Genomic DNA, 25,574 nt, shown 5'->3' on the forward strand with positions numbered 1-25,574 from the left:
TCACCAGAATGATTGACACTTAGGAGGACCAATAGTCTTGATGATCCACCCGGAAAAAGAAAATCCTCCGCTATACCTTTAAAATATAGTTTAATATGGATATTTTTCTTATAAAAACCCCATCGCTTCAGAAGGTATTTATTAGCCCACTGGAGTCATATGGATTTACATTTATGATGGATGGATGCGCTTTTTGGAGCTTCAAAAACTGGGACACTATTCAATGCCATAGCAAAGCTGGGAAGAGCCAGGATATTAATGAATATAACTCCAATTGTGTTCAAGTGAAAGAAGGGATGATTTTCATTTTTGGATGAACTATTCATGTAACTCTGTTTGCAACAGCTTCAAAAAAACTTCACAGCTGACAAACACAGTGTTTAAGTTTTTTTTTCACAGTTGTTGCTCTGTGAACAAAGACTCGCATTTAAGTGACTAGCACTTTCCTTTTTATTTTTTTTAAATCAAATAGTTGTTGATTGTCTCACTACCTTTAATCTCATCCACTAATCATGATCAAATTTGTTTGTCATTTATTCACAACATCAGGGTTTGTAGTATTTAATGTATTCACAGTTCAACCCGATTTTCCTATGGCCTTTAAACTGCAATGCAAGCTGAAGCTTCATGTTATCAGCTGTCTCAGTCACAAAAACGTACCTGCAAGAGGCCTCCTTCCCCAAAGTGTAGTACCTCCAGGATGTTGTCTGACTGTATGAAAGCTGTAGACAGACAGAGCAAATTCCCATGAGGTTTGAATATCAGCAAACAATGCCATGCATGTTGATGCAGTGTGTGCAAGTGGCTCTCTAGGGGTGTATCAGATTTGGACACAATTACCCATCAGGCAACACAAAGGACTGAAGAGACAGGGAATCATTACAGTCATTTTGCGATCATTCGCTGTCTGGATATGTCCCAAGTGAGCTCTTGATTAAGGAGTGTGGAGAACCATATAGTTTCACTGTCTCATGCGCTACTTTGTAAGAGAAGCTATAGTTGCCACAGCTTCCTGGAAACAGGTTTTGAGGCCAGGAAACATAAAAAAAAGCAAGCAAAAAGAAATGGAAATGTCAGAAATGCTTGTGGTCAACATGAAGTTTACCTAAGTCTGCTTTCAGATGTTTGAAATGCGTATCTTCATCACTTTATCAATACATCATAAATTTCCTTCAAACAGGAAAACCACTGATGACAGTAAATGCACAAAAATGGACACAGAATAAAGTTAACCCAAACATAAAATTGAGAGTGAACACTTATACTGTTAGCTAATAGCTAATTAAATTATTATTGTGCTTACACTAAAACATGACATTAAAGTTCTTAGAGCAGGAGAATTTTTTTTTTACAGATTAACAGATGGTAAAAGTAAAGTCCTCCCAGAGCTGCCAAGATCTCATATTCGGCTTCACGTCAGTGTACTTGGAGTGCTATTATTAGTCTGCGGTTCTGTAACTCTAGTGAAGTCTACAGTGATAGAAGCTGGTCACGCTCATGAAGCTCAAAACATCCCTTGTATACACTTTCAGGGGTACACAAAACATGCATCACTTTCCACACCACATCATGTTGTGGTGTCCATTTCATCTACAAACATTAATTTAATCTTGAGTTGAGTGTCAAATGGACCAATTCCCATCCTTTTAGATTTGAGCAAGAACAAAATCAAAAACCGATTACCGTGGGCTGCATGATTTAATACACACAAAAATAGGAATGTCGCAATGTACCATCAACAAGCATGCAAAAATCTGATAATGTGACAGCCCTACTGCAAAAAGAGAGGGTTTTTTTTGTTTTGTTTTTCATAAAACATCTTAAAAACGTCTTCTTAACTAAGCTTAAAATTTGCCTTAGGTATTAAATAAAACTTGTTTACTATATGAATACTTCAATATTGATTGACTTTGTATTGCTGCATTTAGTGGTGTGGTTGTTACTTAGTACAATTTTTGCCAAGATACTGTGATGTCAAGGGGATTTTAAATAGATTTAAATAGATCACAACAAGATTCCATAGTATGTATATTACAACTCCCAGGGCTCGACAATAAGGACTGCCCGACGGCCCTGGGCCAGCGTGAATGAAGCTCGGGACAGTTAAAGGAACCGTCCATCGTCACAAAAGTTTATCATTTGCATGTGTTTTTAAGCCTTGTCAATTTAAATATTCAAGCGCAACAAAACGCAAAAGAGAACTAAATTCAAGTATTATTTTGCAGGGCTCTTAGAAAGTGCACGAATGCTGAATTGAGTTCTCTGACTTTCACGCCGTCTTGTGCTTGAACCGATATAGTCACACAAAATTATGTCAAAATGCCGTATTGGCGAGTATCCTCCTAAAAACATAGTCTGTTATGTCTGAAGTGAACGTAAACAGTTGAGAAATAAAATACATGTGTAATTGGATCCAGAGGTGCAGCTCTTAAAGTGACAGCAGCCTAATAAATTTATTTTTAATGTTAATTAAACAACAAAGGACAAAGAAAAGAAAAAAAACATTCACAAAACATCTCTGTTGTTAATGGAGAGAGAGGCGCTGAACAGACGCAGGTATGCATTCACTCTCTCTCAATAATTAATTCAAATAAATGCTATAATTCATTCATTCAAATAAATGTAGGCCTAATCTTATGCACTACTTTATCTCATGTGTCTGATTCAAAGCGAGCAGAATGCTAGATCTAACGAGCGGTAACTAACGAAAATAACCTCCGGTAAAATATTGCGCCGCTTCGCCTCCACGTTGTGCATTAAAATAGTTTGGCCATTTTAAAACAGCTGGCTGTGGATTATCCCTTACTTATTTTCAAACTTAAACATTTTTACATTTTAAATCTAGACTAAAACATGGCCTAGATATTGACTGAAAATACTCAAATATATATATTTTTTTGTATTGTTTTATTGTATTTAAATTGTGTTTGAGTTTGTTTTTTTTGTTATAAGAAAAAGTTATACAACCATTTTTATAACTTAATTCATTACCGTGATAATACCATATACTGTGATAAAAGCTTCAGCAATTAGTGACATGTAAAATATATATAATTTTACTTGTAAACGTCTCTTTGTATACCTTAACGTCAAGCCCTGGGTGGGGCCAGTGAAAATTTTGGCAGGGCAAGTAAAAATTTGAACCGCTGGCCTGTTGAGTCCTGCTATAGTATACAAAGAGCTTGTAGTGGAAGTCCATGGAAATCTCAGTTCTTAATTCTGATGCTTGGTCAAGCATGCTAACAATACCAAACCATTCAAAGGGATGCCAAACAAATGTACCTATGGCTTGTGTTCATTTTCAACAAAGGTGGCTTCTACACATTCATTTTAAATGCCAGAAGACAATCATGGATGTTGTATTGTGAGGAATGTGTGTCAGACCCTTCACTATTGGCTTTGTAGAGAGACAGTGGAAGGGAGCAAGCCGCTGCTGAACGAGCAAAAACAACATGCTACTCCGGAAGCTAATTCTTGCTCATGTACACACACCTTTGATGGATTCCTTTTAGCCAAACACAGACAAACCTATGGACAACTGTAGTTCAGGCCATTGTATAAGACATTGACTGCTATTTTACTCAGTCAGTGCAGGAAAGAAAAAGAAGCGATCGAATCAATGACATTTCATGCTCAACGAGACCCTAACACTGTGTGAGATCATAGGCCTTGAAAAGTTAGAACACTATGTGCTTTTGCACACATGAACAGAATTATGCAACAGCAATTGAGCATCTCTAGATAGAGCATCAACCATTTCCCTTCTCTCAGGCATCTGTTGAGCAGATAAGCCAAGACCTTGAAAGAAAGATGTTTTATTTTGCACATTTAGATTTTCCACAATTTTCACGTGCTGACATCTGGACACACACTCTGCTACATTAACGGCTATAATTGCAGAACCGACATGTCACAAGAAGATAAGAGGTCAAGATATAAACCATGTCGAGATAAACCAGATACTGAAGTACTGAACGTTGAAAATTGAGCTTTAAATAAATATATATATATATATATACTGTATTGTTGGAAATATAAGAAAATGTTTTTTTCTTGGAAATTCATCTGAAAAAAATGGGGTCGTCTTATATTCGGGGTCTAAACTTTAACATGTCAATAATACACCCGCAACAAATAGGGAGCGCCAAACGTGAGTAAAACGAGTGTTCCGCCCAGGACTGATAAACACAGCGGAGTCAAACAACTCATTGAGCAGCCAAGAAATAATGTGTGTCAGAGTGTAATGTTAGAAGATGGTGAGCCCAAAAAGACCATCTTAAAAATGCTAACAGTAACAGAAAAGCTTATTGCGGTAAAAGCGGCAGCTTAGAAGAATATGCAGGCATGCGTGTCAGTACGAAAATTTTCAAATAAAGTATTTTCTTTAAAAAAAAGAAAATACCCCCTCCCCCCCCAGTATATATTTAAGTAATTAAATTAATATGAACATGCGATTGGTCAAATAATGGCTTAAATGAACGACTACTGTGGTTGACTAAAATCTTTATAAGGGGGCCCTGGATTAATCTTCATTTCATTTATACAGTGAAGATGCAGTTATTTTACATGTAACTACTTTATTCAATTTCTGCATCTGAAAACTACGATTTGACTTTCCGGAAAAACCTGAAATGCACTGTTTATTTTATTTGTATCTTTGCTCTATTGTATTTATTTGTGATATTCCTTGTAGTTTGATTATTTGTTCTTATTTTCTTTATTTTTTTATTTGACAGTAGTCCTTTTTTCCCCCTGAACATAGCACATACCAAACCGTACCAAAACCGTGACCCTAAAACCATGTTTAAAAAAAAATCGAACCATGAGGAATTTGAACTGTTACACCCCTACTAAACACACACACGATTGTCATTACAAAGATTTACAGTCAGTGCTTTACTGACACATGCCTAGTGTGATGTCATCGACAACTGGATTCTTGTCTCATTGTGAAGATAAGAAGCCAAAGGGTTAAACACATTCCTCCTTGAATTAAAAGGAGAAGAAAAAAAAACACCCCATGTGCTCAGCGAGTCCCTTCAGTCAATAACTGGGTTGACACAGTAAATGAAATAGTGGTGCATTCATTTCCAGGGAAGAGTGAGAACACTTAACTCACACGTGCTTCCCAAAGAGCTCTAACCCATCTGCTCAAGCCTCTGTGTGGCCTGACTGGCCTCTTTGTAGCTATTAGGTCCATTTAGAAAATTTCAAAAAGAAAGAACTAAGTAGTGAGTAGGTCGTTTATTACTCTGTCAATTGGCTTAGACCATAGGCCTAAGTGTTTCACCTTTACAACAAAACACTGTACTTACAATCGCAAGGACTTCATAAGAATTGGAAATCTTAAGAATTGGATGTCTCATTCAACCTGAAAGCTCTAGATTATTTAGCCTCTTTGCTCACAATATGTAAAAATTACAATATATACAGCATATATGCTCACAATATGTAAAAACTCACAAAATTTCTGACAACCACCACAGACAAAACCAACAAAATAAACTATAATCACCAAAGAGCAAATGCACATTAAAGCCATAAAATGGCATTTGGATTGCCCCAGTGCCCAGGCAAAAGAAGCAGAGTAATCCAGGGCTTATGGAGAAGAGAGACATGTCCTCTGAAAGGCAAAGATCATGCCCTTCTTCACTGATCTACAGGGCTAAAGCATGAGTCGGAGCATGACGTGTTTTTGCTATCCCTAACTAGTAGTAGTTATAGAGTGATCAATCGGCCAGGGCAATTAGGCCTAATCGGTCAATATTTTTTGCCTCCCTGTGTTTACTCCCAGTGTCTGTCACAAAATCCACAGACAATCTTGACAATGGATGATCCTACTCCGAAAAAGCAGCACCTATGACAAAGGAAAATGGCTTGAATGTTTTTTGATCGAACTGATTTGACATACAGTTTCCCACTGTGCATAGCAGAGCCAAACCTGTATTGAAGAACAAATCACAGACCAAGAGACCGATTTCAGTCATAACTTCATTTCGACAAAATGTGTAACTAACAGCGGTTTGCCTTTGAAGGGAAATTGCGTGAGTAATAGTATTGTGTAAAATAAGTAATTATCACGTACTGTGCACAAGTCAAAATATTCTATTCTATTGATGTTGGACAATGAAAAGCCCACAATGGTCGACCACTGACTCACACAAAAATGAAAATTCTGTCTTTTTTTTTTTGTCTATACAATGAATGTCAAATGGTCGCCAAAACTATTTGGTTACCAACATCCTTCAAAATATTTAATTTGTGGTTCCCTCACCACAATAGGGCGAGTAAACAATTACAGAATTTTCATTTTTTGGTAACTATTTCTTAAATTGTCTATTGACATTCAGAGTCCGTTCAATACAGGCACACAAAAAAAACTAAGAAACAGTAAAAAAAAAAAATAAGCAGGTTGTCATCTGCCCCATCTAAAGGTTTGATGATTGTGCCAGAGTGCTCTGCTCACTATTTCATTTGCAACCACAGCAAGTGTTCTGCACTAAGATAAGAATTTTTACAGTGTAATTTCTGAGAACCTCTCATTTAATTCAGTATGCTCCAACCACAAAAAGCAATCAGACAACTCAATTTCTATAATAGCCTATATGACAAACCGCTTAACAACAAATTACTGCACACAACCGGTATCATGCAATACTGCTGAATTTAACTTTGCTTGATGCAACAAGAAGATTTATCCTAAAAACTTGCATGAACTTGCAGTATGCAGTCAACTCCTCCCTCTCTCTCTCGGAGTTAGTTGACATGTCACTGACAGACTGGGCCTCAGAAACGAAACTCTCACATTAACACTTTATTTGCGACCTTCCGCTAATTCACCCGCATAAAGCTGCTAAAAGATCTTTTAAGGTATGACACATCATGAACGTTGTTTACAGGGTAAAACTTAGCCGTTTAGTACCAACCCCGCATTTATTAGCTAAAACGGTCATGAAGTAGTCACCAATGTAGGCTACAGATTCAATAAACGTGTTATTTCAAAGGATAAAACCTATCATGGACAGGCTTGAGCTCTGTAACACATTAGCCATTGTTTTGTTTCGTTTTGAGAGTGAGAGTAACTTCAGACAGGTTTAGTGTGATAGCTAATGTAATATGACTAAGCCCGTTAGCTTTAATACTTAAGCTAAACTAATGTCTCTGAACACTATTATCCGGCAGCTTTACGTAAAGAAAATAAAAACAGTCCGAGCAGTTGCATGTCATCTAACCCAGAACTGCGAATTCAATATCGTGGATAAGACATGACTACATACTTTATTTTGTTCTCTGACGCGCTAAGGCTCGAAGCTAACAGTCATTAGCTTGCAGTGAAGCCGCGGTATACATACAACCCATAAACACTGGCGAAAAACAGCTGAAAAACACACGGCGCGTTTCAGGAGGTTACCTTGTTTGTTCGCCTGTGCCACGTGAATAAATGCAATAAATAAAAGGCGTAGAAGTCCAACACATGATGATTTTGTTCGTGTTGGATGTGGGGAACTCTGTGTTGTGTCCTTGCTCGCCATCCTGCTGCTGTTTCTCTCGCGTCGTGTGCACGCTCATATAAACAGCGCTCACGAGTTCACTCGAGACAGACACCCAGCGGATATGAGGTGAGCTACACCACATTCACTGGTACACTATGTGAAATGTATTTTTTCTAATTAAAGTGAGGATGACTTTTGAGAAGAAAGATTAAAAAGATGTACACTCACATAAAATAAAGATTTCTAGCTATATTTTTCTACATAAAGTAACGAGTAATCTCTATGGGTGCAGGCATGTTGACATCACATGACCAGCTGTCATGCATTTGACAAGTATCGTCATCATCGACATCGATGGACTACCAAGACCAATAATTTAATTTAAATAATGCAAATTATATTATTATTATACTCCCATAAAAACTGCATGTTACCAACAATATTATGTTCATAGTTTTCAGGCAAACAAAGAATAAACATGAAAGAACAAAAACAACATAAACGTAACAACTGAGTCTTGAGTCAACACAGCATATAATGTAATGGTATGCCTATATATGAGTCTTACTAAAATATTTAATGACATGCATAAAGATTGATAAGTACTAAGTAGCCAAAATATCAGCATTCGTTCAGCACCTTCCATTTAGGTAATATTTCACTTTTTAAAAAAAATTTTTTTTTGAGTCCTTAACTGGACTTTAGTACACCAATAGATCTGAAGTGATCACAGTCATGAGTCTTATCTTTTGCATGACTACACACAGCCTTCCAGATCTTCATGCAAATCAGTCCCCATGTACAGTGAAAGCATAACACATGCAAACGAGCTTACACAAACCAGGTGAGCTTATGCACCTTCTTTTCATAAATGTCAATACATTCATGTATTTGTATTGTGATAAATTGCATTTACATATCAAAATAAAACAATTGCAGCTGAATGTAAGGACAGAAGACTGCAAGTTTGCTTGTGTGTGGCATTTGAAAAACTTTAGAGATTCGGACACATTCCACATTTCATTATATGTTAAATATATTGTTTGTTTCCTGTCTGTAATCTGAAACTGATGCATTCAAATGTTTTCATCCTTGTTAACCACTACGTCCACAATGCTTTTTTTTTTTGCGTACATATGACAAAGCTTTCAAGTAGCCAGTGTGTTTGCATTATCTATGAAAACAGAACTATGTGAGCCGTGCACTATATATTTCCTGTTTAAATATTATTGTTGGCTTGAGTCGATTACTCCATAGACAGACTGATAGCGGTCTGTGATTGTGGACACGGCGTCTCAGTTCTTTATGGGCCTATAGGACTGTAAAAAAGAAAAGATGTAGCATATCTCTTTAGAGACAGTGAGATCACTCAAAAAACTGCATCTACCTATTTGGTTAATATTATCAACTTATCCAAATACTGTTTAAGGAATTTAGCCTTTAGAGTCATATAAGATGTTTAATGTTGTCATATGTGGGACAGTGAAAGATCACGTGATACAATGAAGCCTAATTCTATGAGTGTTTGTGCAAATGAGAAATATGATTACTGAATGTAGTTCTTCAACAAGGCAAACAAGAAGAATTCCTTTTAGCTCATGCAAGTAATAGAAATGATTAATAGAAATGATTATTTTTTAGCTGTTTGGTTGTTTGATGCTTGTTTGAATAAAGATTGACTAATGAACAAATAATTTAACTGTAAAAGCAGGAGTAAAGCTCCTCAAAAGCAGGAATGAAGAAAAAAAGGTGAGTTTTATATAGCTGAGAACTCCAAACCAAATATAAGAGTCTGAATCTAGAGACAAAGGCAGCTTGGAAAACATGAAAGTCTCTTTGACTAATCCTAACAAAAATGGCTGGTCTAAAAATCCATTTGAAATTTCAGAGGGAACCTTTCAAAATGTGGAAATTAGTAACTTTGTGTTAGTTTTTCCGCAGTGAATCACTGTACAAATACACAAAATAACATAACCGGGTGGATTGTTATTAGATGGCACAATAGAACAACAGTATGAAGGTTGAGAGAAGCTTATATCATTATACTTCAGCCATGAGGATTCTAGATATACCAGTCAGTCAACATAAATGTCTACATTTTTGTACAGAAATATGTAAAAAACAATGTTGAATGGGAGTGTTTCTAAGAATTTCAACAGTGGAGTAGGGTAAGGTTTTTCCAAAAAAAGTAAGTTAAGAACAGTAAGGTTTTTCCATTTGTTCATATGGTCTTATTATGATGCTGAATGATTATTTAATAGCATTTCAAAAGAAGAATAAAATTGTTAGCAATACATTACATTTTGAATACATGTGTTGAGTTTATCTTAACTGGTGATATAAATGAAATTGAAGGTATATTGGCTAAAAACATATGCTATGCCTAATATTTAGTAGAAATACTTATAAAAAAGTAAATATGAACTATATGAATAGTTAATGAAAGTATATGTGATTTTTTGATTTCGATTTATTTTGAACTGCAGCATCCAGGATTTCAATGAGCAAGACTGATACAAATGACTAAATGCAAGAGAATGAATAGAATAAAAATGACAAATATTACAGCAATAAATGCACAAGCAAACTAACAAATAAATAAAAATGAATCCATTAACTGGAACAGGGTTGTACAATTTATGAGGAAGAGCACACGTTTGAAACTTTACATGATTACATGAAACTGAATAATTGTAATCTGATTCAAGGTAAATAATAATAATAATAATAATAATAATATTGAAGAGCGCCAGCTTCCGTCGGGCTTCCTGACAATATATATATATATACTATTTATTCTAATAAAGTTTCATTTAGACCTTTAAAGTACAAAGTTTGTTTTCTTCATTGTCATCATTTAAATCTTTTCCTTTTTGTGAACTTTACTGACAATCAATTATGCTATACAGGCTGTTTTTTTTTTTGTTTTTTTTTACAATAAATGCAGCAGTCTCTCACTTTCCTATAATAGGCTATGCGGTGAATAATAAAGGTTATGTGACCTATACGGAGCCTGGTCATAATCTTCTGTTTCCATGCCCTTCTTTCAAACCCCATAAGGTTGATGCTGAATAGGTGTCTCCCTTTTGACTCTTTATTCCATTCTTCTTGCCACATATTTCTAACTACTGTTTTAATAATAGTTACTTAATGGAATTTCTATCAACCTCCTCTCTTCCCAATGCTGATTTGGCCACGTTCAAGCTCAAACCGGTGCGCAACGTTTTGCTACGGTTTCCGGGTTGAACGACATGTTTCCTGGAAACGGTGTGCAACCATAGACAGTAAAAGAAATGGACGCAGCGACCCCGTAGACTTCAATGGAGAAAAGTGAAGCAAATTAGAAGCACTCACTTCCTGATGGCTGAGCGTACTGCGCAGACTCAAACTGAGCTTGATGACGTAGATGTGACGTGAGCAACCTGTCTGACAGTTGTAAGTCTTCTAGTAGCTGTGCCAAGAGAAATCTGAATCATTCCCTTCCGAATCTTGCAGAGACGGAGAGCGTGAGTTGGAGCTGTCCATGAGCTAGCAGCAGGATCAACTTTATGACTCTCTATGGGCTTCTCCCTTGACTTTATCGGACTTTATGCCTCCACGTCCCCCCGATTGACTGCGAGCTTCTCCTCCTGTCTATACGGTAATTTCCAAAGAGTCGCGTGGTTATGACGCAATCGTTAGCCTATTTTTACAAAAACTGCTTCTACGAGGCCATATCGTAAGACACAAGGTAATGGAGCCTTTTATACATTGTCGTGTTTCTTTAGAAATAAACAATGGACAAATAGAGTCTTTAAACGCCTCAGATGTAAAGTTATTCGCTGTCAAAGTGACGCCAAAAGTCAATGGAATGAGTCAATGGAATGCTAACAGCAGGTGATGGCTTGTTAGCCAATGGCGGCCCCCGGGGATGGTACGCTTTCCGGGTGCTGGATTACCCCCCTGTGTGCAACAGGGTTTGAGATACGTTTTCTCTTGTTTGGTGGGTGTGTCAAAAATCTCAGCCCAATCAGCCAGTAGCACCTCACTGCAGTACACGAGATCCAGGGGGCGGAGTTGGATCCAGATGTAAGGGGTGGAGATTGGTAGGTTTAGGGGTGGGTTTATGGATCAGGGGGTGGAGATTGGTAGGTTTAGGGGTGGGTTTAGGGATCAGGGGGTGGAGATGGGTAGGTTTAGGTATATGTAAGGTGGGAGGAGTTGGATCTGGATCCAACTCCTCCCCCTGGTTTTCGTGTTCTGCAGTGAGGACCAGCAGCAAGATGCTCGCACAATGTCCAAGTGAAGTCGTTTACAAATGTGTCCGCAGCGCTGCAGCTCGGTATTCGCAACAATTGTAGATATTAGAAGACATGTTTGTTGTAAGAGTTTTATAGTAAAAATATAGCATATCAACATGATGTAGTTGTCTATATTTTTTGTTTCATTGCAAGGCAAGTTTATTTATATACCAAATTTCATACAGAATGGTAATCAAGTGTTTTACATAAAAAATGAGAAAGACAGAACAAGGTATTAAAAAAGTAAGGACTGGGTGGGTAGTCAGTAGGCCTGGTAGGCTATGCGAGGCTAAATAGATGTGTTTTCAGTCTGAAATGCCAGGCAAATGTTGGATGTTGGATCACAAAAACCAGAGTTTCCACAAATCCCTTCACTCGATTGGGATGTTCTCTTTTATTCTGGACGGTAAGGGCAGTGACTGTAACATCGAGCGTATTATATAGGCTATACCGATTTCATCAGGCTCTGAAAATTCTTTCAAAAGAACACAAAGAATGGCCTTCTCAGCTGCCATAGTTGCAACTCTTGGGTCATCAGAACAGGGTGTTCAATGCACCACCGTTTCCGTTTAAAAAACTTTTTGCAACTTTTTGTCAGGGCTGAATTGCATATTCATAGAACCGTGTATACTAAGGCAAGGCTGTGGAGTTACATTCAAGCTATTTTAAGGCATGAAGAACTTTTTTCAAGGATTTTTTGGTCATTTTCGTGATCAAAGATGATTTTTTCAGGGATACAATTATTGACTACTGGGGGACTTTATTACATACACTCTTAAAAATAAAGGATATTTATTGGCATCAATAGTTCCTTGAATAGTTCCATCAATGAACCTTTAACATCCATGGAACCTTATAATCATCACAAATACTTACCGCTTGCTCCATTTCTGTAAATCCGTTTTTATGAATGAATGATTCTCTCACCCATTGCTCTATAGTTTTCTTCGTCAACAGCCGCTTGTACCCCCTGCTGGTGAGGTCGACTAAGGCCCTGTCCCAAATGGCACACTCTGGACTTGTGGACTTCCTCAGAGTCCACACTTTAGTGACGTCATGTAGTGCAGACCTATAGGGCCCTTGGCGCGAGTCCATAAGGGCGCATTGAGAGGTATTTTTGGGACAGACTCGATCGTCACGCCGGAAATAACGGTCTGGTTGTTGTTGGACAGGAGAAATCACATTTTTGCACTCCGACGTCTTATCTCCATGTCAACTACACCGCCTACTTTGACAGTTCTCATATGTGTATGCCACCTGGGCATTAGACAATAGATACATCATGCTTATTTAAATTATGTAGGCTATACAGTTGTACATAATAATACATAATGTTCCATTTGAACTAAGATTACAATTAATGAAAATGTGCATGCATTTCAGATGAATTTACAGGTTTCAATATTCATACTATGTTTACATAGGACTCAGTAAAGCCCTGACATTCGGTTCTATTTATTTAATGAATCATAATGCGATCGTATTATTCAACGCGCTATTATTATGTTTGAGACATCAACCACTGGTCGCTGACCATAATGTTTGTATTAATGTAGGTAACAACTGGTAAAATGTACATCTAGGTCATAAAAACCGTAATATTTTCTTCTCAGCCATATTAACAATTGTCCGTGAGCGAAATCTCCTCCCATCTGTTGTCTGATTGGCCTTTCGCAAGGATTCCTGGGTAGTTAAAGTGTGTGGAGCCTGCATCCATGGGGGCTTCACGGAAGACCGCTTCAAGGGTACAAAGTGCTGCTGATCACACTTCAGACAGAGCGTTAAAATGCTGAATGGGACGGCCTACAGACTTGTAGACTAGGCAATTTAAGTCCACGAGACCGAAAGTCCACATGAAGTGCGCCATTTGGGGCAGGGCCTAACAGCTATGGAGATTATCAATCGGCAATCTACTGATATTCCTGCCGTTCCCGGATGTCAAATGTTGAACTTTCTGTCGAATTTGAACCACTGAATTTGTGGAAGCGAATTTGTAAAGCGAAATAAAATGGACCAAAAATTGCCTGTCGAATATTATATGTTGTATTATATATTTTTAAACAGAATGAATAATTTGGAAGTAAAATCTGACAGGTGAATATGGATTATTGAAATTTTAATAATAAAAACGCCTGTGAAATGTTTTGAATTTAAATATTCACAGCTTAAATATGCAATCATGTTGAATTTCAGCCCATAAAAATGAAAGCCCTAAAAATACAATGCATTAAAAAGCAAGTAGGGTTAGCCTGATGCAATGCATATTTTTTTCAAGTAGTGCAATTCAACAAGTTTTTTTGTTTCAACAACATTTGTCATTGTTTTACATCCATAATATGGGTTCTTTGGGGGACTCAGAATGATTCTGCTCACTGCGAACTCCCCTTTTGGAACCCGAAAGATTTGAATAAATAAGTTGCTTCAAATGTTACTTTATTGTTACATTTTGACTTTAAGATACTTCGGCTTTTTTGTTTTAGTGTGTTCATATGGTTCATACATTCAGTAGTTACACTTCCTCCTGGCCGATTGGTGGCGCTGCTAAATGTACACGAAGCCCAAGCCACCATGATCTTCTCCAAGACAAAGATGTCTGATTCGGTTCCTTTGTTGTGATAACGTAGTGAAAATACGAATCTTACGTTTCTTATTTTATATCCCCGCTTTAAAAGCAAGAAATCAAGTAGTTATCTTATATCAGTATTTATCATACTTAAAAATGAGTGGCGGAGTGTATGGCGGAGGTAAGTGCGATTTTGGAGGGAGAATCAAATGAATGAATGCGCCACGTTTATGAGCTCGCTAGTAGCCATCAAACTAGCATGATATGATTATTTCTTTTCTTATTTTGTGAAAATGAAACCAGAGCCCACGTTTCAGGTTTTTATGCTTAATAGATTGCATAATGAATAATGAATATTGCTAAATAAGTGCGTAGTTAATAAAAAATAAAACTCGCTTGTATATTTTTGACTACAGCATTGTCATTTTATCTAACTAACACTGAACGTGTTTTCCCTTTAGTTGTATCCTCATCAGTTTTTCTTTGGATTTTTTATTTATTCTACACAGATGAAGTTGGAGCTCTTGTCTTTGACATGGGCTCATACTCAGTGAGAGCTGGATATGCAGGAGAGGATTGTCCCAAGGTGTGAACAGTAAGATGGATCCATAATGCATATATTGGTGGTAACGCTGAAAAAGTTCTGAGCAAAAATGTTATTGTTTTATGGTTTGTAGGCTGATTTTCCTACTGTGATCGGTGTGACTCTGGACCGGGAGGATGGCAGTACACCGATGGAGACAGATGGAGAGAAGGGAAAGCAGAGCGGCACCACCTATTACATCGACACTAACCAGCTCAGGGTCCCTAGAGAGAACATGGAGGTCATGTCACCTCTCAAAAATGGGATGAGTACGTTTTTGTGACGAGTGACTTGAGTTTGAATCTGCCTTTTTCTCCCTTTTCCTATCGCATATCAGCTCAGAGATGTATTTATTTAAATAAAAAATGAAGAAAGTATACAATAAAAATAAAGTGCCTTACAGGGATTTACATTTTTACATTCATTTTACTGCTTTTCTCTCTGAAGTTGAGGACTGGGACAGTTTCCAAGCCATTTTAGATCACACCTACAAAATGCACTTCAAATCAGAGCCCAGTCTGCATCCAGTCCTGATGTCAGAGGCCTCGGTATGTTGATTTTATGGCATAAATCTAATCTACAGATCACATAATACATGTGCCATCTGTTAGGATGCTTCACTCAACTTCCTATGATCTTATTTTCTTCATCTTGCAGTGGAACACACGAGCGAAGAGAGAGAAGCTGACGGAGCTAATGTTTGAGCATTACAACATTCCTGCTTTCTTCTTGTGTAAATCTGCTGTCCTGTCTGCGTATCCTTCATTTTAATTGGCTGAAGATCCAGATCTTTGTAGAAGACAATGTCATGTGTTTAGAGTTGCTTTAGGTGGATAATATACTTGTACAGTAACAGAGGAATAACAATAGTTGATTTAGGGTGTGTTCACACTTGTAGTTCGGTTCTTTTGGTCCGAAAAAAAAAAAAAATCCTCCTGGTCCACTTAGCGTTCATATTGGCGTTTTAACACCGAACCTAAAGGCATAGGGATACATTCACAACCTGACTGGTCGGTTTTTATTAAGTATATCACACGATGGAACTTACCGAACATCCAAAACAATGCTGTGTGCTGGGCTAAATGTGCTTGTTGTATATGCGTAGCCTGCATGCATATGTATTTTGACCTTGTGCAGATCTTATAAAATGTGTATAGAAGTAAAAACAGTGACAGGAATCCCTCCGTCACACACACAAACGAAGAAATGCTGTGAGGAGACGCGGTTCTGATGCCTGTACCAAACTGTCCTTTTTAGGGTTGCATCTTGAGACCTCATGTTCCGTTTTTGGTTTGTTTACATGTATTTGATCAGTGTTGCGTTCATATTTCATTCAAACCGCACCAGAGTTCGTTTGGAAGTGGACCTAGACTAATCTTTTCAGCGGTCTCATCCCGCTTGTATGGTGCGCACCAGGGTTCAGATGGCAGTGTTCACACTTATTTAAATCAACCACACTAACAGAGCAGTCGTACCAGGGTACGTTTTAATCAAACCAAACATGCCAAGTGTGAATACACCGTTAAATTTCAAATTTAGTTAGGGTATTCATCTTATAAGGCCAGCAGGAACATGAAATGTTGAATCCTTTACTCAGCATTCCAGGTTTGCCAATGGGCGATCCACAGGTTTAGTGTTAGATAGTGGATCAACACACACAACAGCTATTCCAGTGCATGATGGTTATGTTCTACAACAAGGTAATTTGAATCACTTAGACTCTTCAAGCATATTTTACTAGACTGTCCTGTTTTAAATGTTACTACAGCTAAATTCACACATTTCATTAATGTGTTTTTACACCAGGGAATTTTTTTTTTGAATTTCTATCAAATTTTAAACTGAATGATTTTATGTTATTGTAATGTTGTATACAGTTATTAATACAAAATATTAATGGCATTCGTTTTGTTTAATTTTTAGTCTAGTCTATCTAGTTTTTATTTTATTTATTTTATTATGAATATAGCCTTTGATGCTTTTTTTTTTTTAAAGCCATAAGGGTCATTCAAAATATATTTTTATATATTTATGTATATATTCTATAATGTGTGTTTTATGATCTTCCAGGCATTGTAAAGTCTCCTCTTGCTGGCGACTTCATGAGTATGCAATGTAGAGAGTTGTTCCAAGAGTTAAGTGTTGAAATAGTACCTCCGTATATGATTGCATCAAAGGTGAGGCCTGTTGAAGTTTACTCTTTTATTTTATGCATACTATCATCTCTGTCTGGAGGCTGCAATTTTTATCACATTTTTGAGGTGGTGGGGAGAAAGTAAGATTAATTGAATTTTTCATTAAAGGATTCAGTTCGTGAAGGAGCCCCCGCCAGTTGGAAGAAGAAAGAGAAACTACCTCAAGTTACTCGTTCATGGCATAACTATATGTGTAATGTAAGGGATAGGAACTGAATCATAGTGAAAGTTACTTAACATACCGAAGTGCATTTTTAACATGTATTAAATATTGCTACCTGTCATTTCAGACTGTCATACAGGATTTTCAGGCCTCTGTGCTACAGGTGTCAGATTCATCCTATGATGAACAGTAAGTTGATGACCGTATCAGTTTCCACAAAAATATTAAGCAGCACAACTCTTTTCAAAATATATAATAAGAAATGTTACTTGAGCAGCAAATCGGTGTAAATGTGTTTATAGCATTTACAAGTTTATGTCATAATTAACTTTTTTGATTTTGAGCTTTTGGATTTGTTAAATGCTTATGATCTTAATGAAAAGGAAAAACCACATTGTTACAATCTGCCCTTTACAGAGTAGCTGCCCAAATGCCCACTGTTCACTATGAGCTGCCTAATGGGTACAACTGTGATTTTGGAGCGGAAAGACTTAAGATCCCTGAGGGTCTGTTTGATCCTTCAAATGCTAAGGCAAGAAATATCCTCTTTACTCTGTACAAGTTTTATTCTGAAATTGCTAGTATTAACTTTCATTAGTCTTAATTTTCACAGGGTCTATCAGGGAACACCATGTTAGGAGTCAGCCATGTTGTGACCACAAGTGTTGGCATGTGTGACATAGACATTCGACCAGTAAGATTTCAAAACATTGCTTTACGTTCATTTACATGTCCTGTGTCTGTGCTGCCAATGCAAGCGACATTATGCTGCCCTTGTTTTGTTTTTTTGACAGGGTCTGTATGGCAGTGTGGTTGTTACAGGAGGAAACACACTCATCCAAGGGTTTACAGACAGGCTTAACAGAGAACTCTCGCAGAAGACGCCACCAGTAAGTGGCACTTTGTATTTTTGCTTTATAGACCTTAGTCAGGGTGGTGCCATAGTCAGGAATGAAAATGAGGCTGTGAGGGAATAGAATACAGTGTGTACAAAGCATTGCACTGTTGTTAAACATACTTATTGTTCAGCTGATGAAATGCCTTTCCACAAAAAAAAAAACATTCAAGTTTTAAAAGTTAGGACCTTTATACGGTGTGCTATATCCCTCACAGCCTCGTTTTCATCTGTTAAATTCAAAATGGCGCCACTCTGACAAAGGTTTATTAATATGTCAGTTGGGTCTTCAGTGCTTTATGATAACATGAATTGTTTTGTCCTCTCTGCAGAGTATGCGCTTGAAATTGATAGCCAATAACACAACTGTTGAACGCAGATTTAGCGCCTGGATTGGGGGCTCCATCCTCGCATCCCTGGTGAGTAGTTCACTAAGGCTGTCACAACTACATGAGTGCTGTGGCCAAAATAATTTGTGTTATTATTAATGATGTTATACATGTAGAGAGAGAGAAAAAAAAAAAGGTATGTCAAATTCTTAAACTGATGTTATGTTTTCTCTCTTTTGACCAATAAATCACACTCAAAATACCAAGGTAGGGAGGCAGAGAGAGAGAGAGAGTTTGCAATCGTAACTGTACAAAATACCTTAATCAGCATTTCCGGCCTAAACATACTGCAATGTGACTGGCTTTAGTAGGGGAAACGGTTCTGCTTAAGTTAAAGGCAGTTGGACTCGACAGTGACTACATTTACATGTGCACCAATAATGTGATTATTTTTAATAATCAGAGTAATGTCTTAATCGCAGTAAGATGTTTACATGACACAAGCAGAACTCTTCACTCCAGTTTACTTGCAGTTTTTCAATATTCTGATTATTCGCTAATAAGTATGGTTATACCACACTCCGATAGGCATGTTAATTTACTCACATCAAATTCTAAATCAATTATGGACGTACTGGATATTATGCGGCGCCATGATGAACATCGCAATGCTGGGTTTGCCTTTGCTGCCGTTGCTTTCTTCGTGCCGTCTGGATGAAGATACGAAGCAGAGACTGCGCAGTTGTGTTGACAGAGTTTAGCGATTTAGAGAACTAAAGAAAACTTCAGAATAATGTAACAGTCACTGAGTTCATCCATGAAGTTGTGTGAACCGAGCACAGACGCACTTTGGTCAGATCAGTAATAGCCTAATGCAAATAAAGTGTTTACATGCCTGCTTGTTGCGATTAAAATCAGCGTATGCCAAGTACTTTAATGTGAATATGGTTACTACGATTATGAGCTTAATTGCTTTAGTTTGATCAAAGTATTGCGTTTACATGAGGTAAAGTTTAATCGTAATATTGCCATAATCCCATTATGAGGGTGCATGTAAACACACTGAGTGATCCTTGCAACTTGGCGAAGAACCAGTGGTCCGTGGGCATTGACATGTCAGGAATCGTGTTTCCTTACGTTTATATGTACCCAGGGAAATACATAAAGCAAAGTCTGTGAACGCTTTGTGCTAGACAACACTAAGTACAGTATAGGTAGATGTAAATCTGGATGATAACTTATGATTCACAGTTGTAATCGAAATCATTTAACCCCCATTGCAAATTGGAATGATTTTCACAGAACACGTTGTACAAACATTGGTGCTGTTGCCACAAATCAACAAGCTGATCCTCCATCTCTGCTGTCCACATCAATTTCATTTTGTGCTGCGCCATGCAGTTTGTAATGCTTCCGTCTTCCATCATCTCACTTTCTGATTGGATATTGTTTCGTTTCACGTGATAATCTCCAGAACGTGCACGTGTTTGTCCTCGGAGTTCCCCCCACACATCAGGATTTCTGATCGTAAATATTAAACATGTTGAATATTTACGATTCGCGATCGGGGCGGCTCCGACGTTCTTCCGAGCAGGTTCGGACACTCTTAACACACCTCACACCATGGGAAAATCTGATAAGATAATCTGTTGAACCATCAAGATAATCGGGACATAGCTAGGATTGTCGGAAGGGGGGAAAATCGGCCCAAAATTACCCAGCATTAGTCCATTCCTCATGAGCAATGGCCTCCAGTTCAGTAATATTCTTGGGTTTGTGTGCTGCAACTGCCGCCTTCAAATCCCACCAGAGATTTTCTATGGGGTTCAAGTCAGGTGACTGATGGCCACAGTAGAATCTTCCAGGACGTCTTCTACAACCAAGCCTTGGTAAAATTTTAGGTATGCTTGGAATCATTATCCTATTGGAAGGGTCCAATGACGCCCAAGCTTCAGCTTCCTCACTGACGGCATGACGTTTTCTCCTAGGATTTCCTGATACTTCAATGAATTAAAGTCCGCGTGAACCGGAAGTTGCAAACGACTTTTCTCCAGTGCTGTGACGTATTTCCCAGTGAAAAGGAATATTGAACAGAGGGCAGGGTTTTACTCTAGCGCTCCTCCTCTCCATCTCTCGCTCATTACAGACTAACGATTTGAGGGGAGTGGTTAAGCGTTTCCCAAACCAAGCCGTCAAACCTACGTCATCAGAGAAGGTCCTCCAAGGCAGAGGGGAGGGGCATTTTCAGATTTTGATTAAAGATTACGAAGCCAAAAAAATGTTTTGTGTTTTAACTTGCACGGATTAATTGTTCACCACAAGACTAGTAATATGCGCTAACAAAGTAAATAGGGTCCATTTTGATTTCATGCCGACTTTAATCTTGCCTTCCACACTGCAGGTTTCCACTGCCAGAGGATGCAAAGCAGCCCCAGAGCATCACCGAACCGTCACCATGCTTAACTGTAGACAGTGTTCTTTTCAGCATATGCTTCATTCTTCTTCCTCCAGACATACCGCTGATCCATGAGGCCAAAAATTTCCAGTTTTGTTTCATGGCTCCACAGAACAGATTCCCAAAACCTCTGTGACTTATTATATGATTTTGAGCCAATTGGAGCCGACTTTTCTTGTGCTTTTGGGTCAGTAGTGGTGTACGTCTTGCAGTTCCGGCATGGAAACCGCATGCGTTTAGTACACGCCTTACTGTGCAATCTGAAACCTCAGTGCCTGTTGCCACCAGGTCTAGCTGTAGGTCTTTTGCAGTCAATCGAGAGTTTTTCTGAACCTGCCTTCTGAGAAATCTGGTTATAGCAGTTGATAGCTTCCTTTTTCTTCCTGTCCATGTAGTGTAACCACTGTTCCATTAACTTTGAACTATGCTTGCAACGGTGTCTCTAGGGACATTTAGTGCCTTCACTATCTTTTTGTATGCTGTTTCTTGTTTTTGAAGGGTGATGATATCTTCTCTTAACTTTTTGGACTATTCTTTTGACTTTGCCATATTTCTAACATGCAGTCAAACTTGACACTCAACAAACCTAGCCAGTCCAGATAGTTCATGTGTTCTAGCTCCAACTAATAATCTGGATAACTGCTAGCTAGATGATGCAGAGTAATATATTTAAATATCACAGATATTGTCAATGTTAACCATAACTATATCATATGATAATTATGACTTTTTTTCCTTTTTTTTTTACCTTTAGGGAACTTTCCAGCAAATGTGGATTTCTAAACAGGAGTATGAGGAAGGTGGGAAACAGTGTGTTGACAGGAAGTGTCCTTAACCAGTTCCTGCAACTCCAGGTTGCCTTCTGAAGGAGATGAAAATAAGAAATATACCACCCAGTAGAAAAGGCCTTCTTAGTGGACTCAGGAACTAACAAGGACAATTGCTGTTATTTTTAGTGCAAACAAACCATATTTTAAACAGTTTAATGTGGTTGCACTCTTTTCTACTCCTCCACACAATATTTTCATATCCAGTTTGGCAACAAACTTTTCTGACCACCTGATTCATTCTAAATAACAGTGACAAGGTTATGTGTTTTGGTACAGGGGAATTATGAACCCTTAATTCTATCAGTGCTTAGGACAGATGATTTTCTTTTTTTCTTTTTTTTTTTTGCACCACAGGAAACCAAATGTTTGTTATGCTTTTAACAAATCAGCTCTTTTGGGAATAAAATTGTTTGTGTTAAACTGGTCTAAATTAATCTCATTTTGTTTGAATAGGTAAGAATGTCAATGCAGTGATTCTGTACTTTTGTTCTAATATTTAGTACATTTTAACTGGTCTATTCATACTTGCATATTGAGGAAAATCTATAATATTTAATGTGTCCCTTGAACTCAAGAAGAGAGATGATTTTCAATCCTAATAATTTACATATTTAGAAAGACAAAAATCGAAAAAGGTAAATACAAAAACAGTCTCTGTTACAAGTTTGGATTTATTATTTGACTGTACAACATATTCTGAGAAATGAAAAAAAGTATTGTGTGTTGAAAAGACAATATTAAATACGAAAAGTCTTTTCAATGATCTCATGCATGTGCAGTCTTTTTTGGAAACATTGCTGATATCTTTTTTTGGTTTCTCTTTTCTCTTTTTTCTTTCCGCATTTTATTCTTCAGGTATTTTTCAAGGCTTAACCTAAAATTCAGAACAGCAGAGTTAAACATGTCTGTGCATCAAGGAAACGTAATAACATTTGTTAGAGAGGCAAAGAGTTTATATAAAAAATATAATCTGAAAAACTAACAATATATCATCTATTTGAATAAATCTCATGTAAATGACTTTTACAGAGCCCCTAGTTCACTTGCAAAGAATGAAAAATATTTGCAAGAAAAAGCTTTGAAATATAATTTCCCCTTAGGGGCCTAAAAATTCAACTATTGTTACTTTGATGCGGTAACATTTTTCTATAGACTTGAGACGTACCTTGTGTAAGGGGCGACATGTGATGGTTCAAAGAATCGCCGCCTTTTGTATCTCGAATTAAGGTGCCAGGGGATTGGGTGTTCCTTGAAGCGGTACCTGATGAACAAACAACCTCGTAATTTGAGTTACACAAAATAGATGTGCAAAAGAGAATAATCTGAAAAACATTTAATTTGCTTACCAGAAGGTTTTGCCAAAGACATTTCTTCGCCATGCGCCTGGTCTAGCTTTCTCTTGTCCCGTCTGCAGTAAGCGCAGAGCATCCTCGCGTTCTTTCACAATAGTGTCAAGTCGCGTCATTGACTTTTCAACCTATTACAAGAATTCAAAATGGATATAAAGTCATCCATGTACACCTGATGAATTGAACAAGTACAGAACAGACACTATGTTTAAACTTCAGAACTAAGAGCTGCTCGTTTTGGCTGTCATTTCATTAAAGAGTAAATCACGAAACCAAGAATATAACAGATACAACTTGGCAGGTTGTGCAAATATTTCCTTTCAAAACAGTGGTGGAAGAATCCAGTTTAGAGTCAAAAGTAGTTTTACTTCTAAAAAGCACCACGGAAGTATGTATGCTAACTTTCAAACGTTCGGGGTCAGTTTTTGAAATATGTCTTATGCTCAGGGTGCATTTATTTGATTTAAAAGAAAATGTGGACTAAACTGCTCAATTCATATTGATTATTATTTACAATCTCTTTATGAACTTTTTGAATTTCATCAAAATTTCACCAGATTTCATCAAAAATATCTTAATTTCTGTTCTGAAGATGAACGAAAGTCTTAAGTGTTTGGAACAACATGAGGGCGAGTAATTAATGACAGAATTTTTATTTTTGGGTGAATATTTTTGTGGAAACCATGATGCACTTTTTCAGGATTCTGATAAATAGAGTTCAAAAGAAATGCATGTAAAAGTCTTTACTGCCACTTTTTTTTTAAAACAAATCCAGTTGGCCCCTAACTTTTAAACACTAGTGTACCATGGGAAGCACTGCATCATCACTGTACCATGGTACTGTAGTATTCAGAAACTGTGCATTTAAATATAGTTTTAACATTTCATACCTTTTTGAGGCGTTCTGGACTGGGAATCTGAACACACTGTCGTTTCCCCTCCTGTTCTAAAGTGAGTAACATGTTCTTTTCCTTCAAGAGAACATACCTTAGAAATTCAAAAGAAATGTGGGTGAATATTTGTTGCAATGTTTCTTTAAAAGTCTTTAAACTGTTAAAAAAAAGAAAGAAAAAAAGTAAATTACCATAGTTTGTGTAAGTCTTCATTACTTTTCACCCTAAGCTGTTTGGCAGTCCATGGAGCACCTATGAGGTTACAAAAAATAATCATGAGACAACAATATTAACACAATCAAGTGACGGTGGTAGATCATTATGACTATCTCAAAACCTAGTGGCCTTCTTATTTATTCATGTGCGCACACACACACACACACATACATACATGTGTGTGTGTTGGATGCCCCAAAATGCTGTCTAAGTAGGAGCACACTAGGTTTTGAGACAACCAACAGCTTATTGTAACTGTGAACAATAAACATTCAGGTTAGTACCTGATTTAACTGTTAGTTCACCCCAGTTCTCTGGCAGGTCAAAAAATTCTTCCAATCCTTTTCTGACACAAGATGTGTGGAGTGCTCTGTTATTCATGGGACTTCTGAACCACCACGAGTCATACATTTGTCTAAATTCCGAGAAATGCGAAAAGAGATCAAATTAATTGGTGACATATTAAACCATGCTTCTTTCTTTCTGGATATCATGATGCATTGACATTTAAGCCCGACATATTAATCAGAAAAACATACCTTTGTTGACACGAGTGAAATTTGGACAGCGCTTGGGTCGCATATTGAGGCTGTGTGTGTGAAGACACTGTAACAAAACGTTGAAATTGTCTGCAGATAGCAGTAGTCAGGCGGCTCGTTACGGCCGCAGCCATCTTGACAATGTCAAACGAAATAATGAACGGAAACGTGCAGCGCCGCCTGTCGGACAGTAGAATATTAACCACAAAACATTTCTCCCTATGATTTCTCCACGTTAAAAGTTCAAACGTTTTGGTGCAAAATGTTCAGCACACAACAATGCAATAAAATGTTATCTAACAAGATTAGTTGTTAAATTTGTGTATTTAACAAAAACTTTGAGCACTTTTTGCCACACTGTTGTTTTTTTAATTAATTATTTTTAACAACAATTAATTGTTATTAATTATATTTTATTAAATATTTATTTTTTATTTAATTATGATGACATTTTTATTTATTAAACTTATTTTAATTATTATTATTATTATTTATTATTTTATTAAAATGTTTTTTTTTATCAAGTTCTTTTTTTTATTTCTTTTATTGGACATGAAAATCACATTGAATTTTATTGGAAGTGGAACCATTGTACTGCACACTTATCGTTTATTTTTGATACTTGTATAGATTTGATTGTTTTAGTCTTTAGGCACCACAATTTAAACCCATAAGCATATTAATATTTTAAGTATAAGAAATAATAATAAATTGAACAGAGTAGTTCAGCAAACTGAACTGTAAATCTGTACTCACCACGCATTCAAGAATTTCTCCGATTCAAATCTTAC

At 37.2% G+C, this 25,574-nt stretch overlaps 3 protein-coding genes across 4 annotated transcripts in view; 1 reads left to right on the top strand and 2 right to left on the bottom strand.

Moving 5' to 3' along the window:
- The window catches only part of tmem131 (transmembrane protein 131), a 38,223-nt gene extending 30,633 nt beyond the window's left edge, over positions 1–7,590 (bottom strand). For both annotated transcript variants that reach the window (XM_084426747.1, XM_084426746.1), the window contains exons 1-2: positions 7,412–7,590; positions 661–722 (exon numbers count right to left, since the gene is read on the bottom strand). In XM_084426747.1, coding sequence (XP_084282873.1) covers positions 661–722; positions 7,412–7,532 — 183 coding nt within the window. In that variant the 5' untranslated portion in view covers positions 7,533–7,590. The remainder of the gene's footprint in view (positions 1–660; positions 723–7,411) is intronic.
- A 6,736-nt stretch (positions 7,591–14,326) lies between these two features.
- Positions 14,327–22,548, top strand: actl6a (actin-like 6A). The gene is made up of 14 exons (XM_084425031.1): positions 14,327–14,517; positions 14,846–14,922; positions 15,014–15,188; positions 15,367–15,467; positions 15,577–15,674; positions 16,525–16,619; positions 16,990–17,096; positions 17,223–17,312; positions 17,405–17,466; positions 17,695–17,809; positions 17,891–17,971; positions 18,072–18,167; positions 18,505–18,591; positions 21,711–22,548. Exons 1-14 carry the CDS (start codon positions 14,493–14,495, stop codon positions 21,789–21,791), a joined length of 1,290 nt encoding a protein of 429 aa, XP_084281157.1. The 5' UTR covers positions 14,327–14,492; the 3' UTR covers positions 21,792–22,548.
- mrpl47 (mitochondrial ribosomal protein L47) lies at positions 22,438–24,965 on the bottom strand. Its single transcript, XM_084425032.1, has 7 exons — positions 24,784–24,965; positions 24,529–24,659; positions 24,220–24,280; positions 24,026–24,122; positions 23,133–23,263; positions 22,952–23,047; positions 22,438–22,660 (listed from the first exon to the last, which is right to left on the bottom strand). Exons 1-7 carry the CDS (start codon positions 24,915–24,917, stop codon positions 22,552–22,554), a joined length of 759 nt encoding a protein of 252 aa, XP_084281158.1. The 5' UTR covers positions 24,918–24,965; the 3' UTR covers positions 22,438–22,551.
- Between the last annotated feature and the right edge of the window lie 609 nt (positions 24,966–25,574).

The sequence above is a fragment of the Rutilus rutilus genome (assembly GCF_951802725.1).
Source record: "Rutilus rutilus genome assembly, chromosome: 12".
NCBI lineage: Eukaryota > Metazoa > Chordata > Actinopteri > Cypriniformes > Leuciscidae > Rutilus > Rutilus rutilus.

What these genes read in the sequence shown, in the direction of transcription:
- actl6a (XM_084425031.1), top strand. Translation starts at nt 14,493, where the DNA reads ATGAGTGGCGGAGTGTATGGCGGAG. An exon ending in CAGGAGAGGATTGTCCCAAG is followed by an intron (nt 14,923 to 15,013) that starts GTGTGAACAGTA and finishes TATGGTTTGTAG; the next exon opens with GCTGATTTTCCTACTGTGAT. An exon ending in TGGTTATGTTCTACAACAAG is followed by an intron (nt 16,620 to 16,989) that starts GTAATTTGAATC and finishes ATGATCTTCCAG; the next exon opens with GCATTGTAAAGTCTCCTCTT.
- mrpl47 (XM_084425032.1), bottom strand. Translation starts at nt 24,917, where the DNA reads ATGGCTGCGGCCGTAACGAGCCGCCTGACTACTGCTATCTGCAGACAA. An exon ending in TTTCACTCGTGTCAACAAAG is followed by an intron (nt 24,660 to 24,783) that starts GTATGTTTTTCT and finishes CTCGGAATTTAG; the next exon opens with ACAAATGTATGACTCGTGGT. An exon ending in GAAGACTTACACAAACTATG is followed by an intron (nt 24,123 to 24,219) that starts GTAATTTACTTT and finishes TGAATTTCTAAG; the next exon opens with GTATGTTCTCTTGAAGGAAA.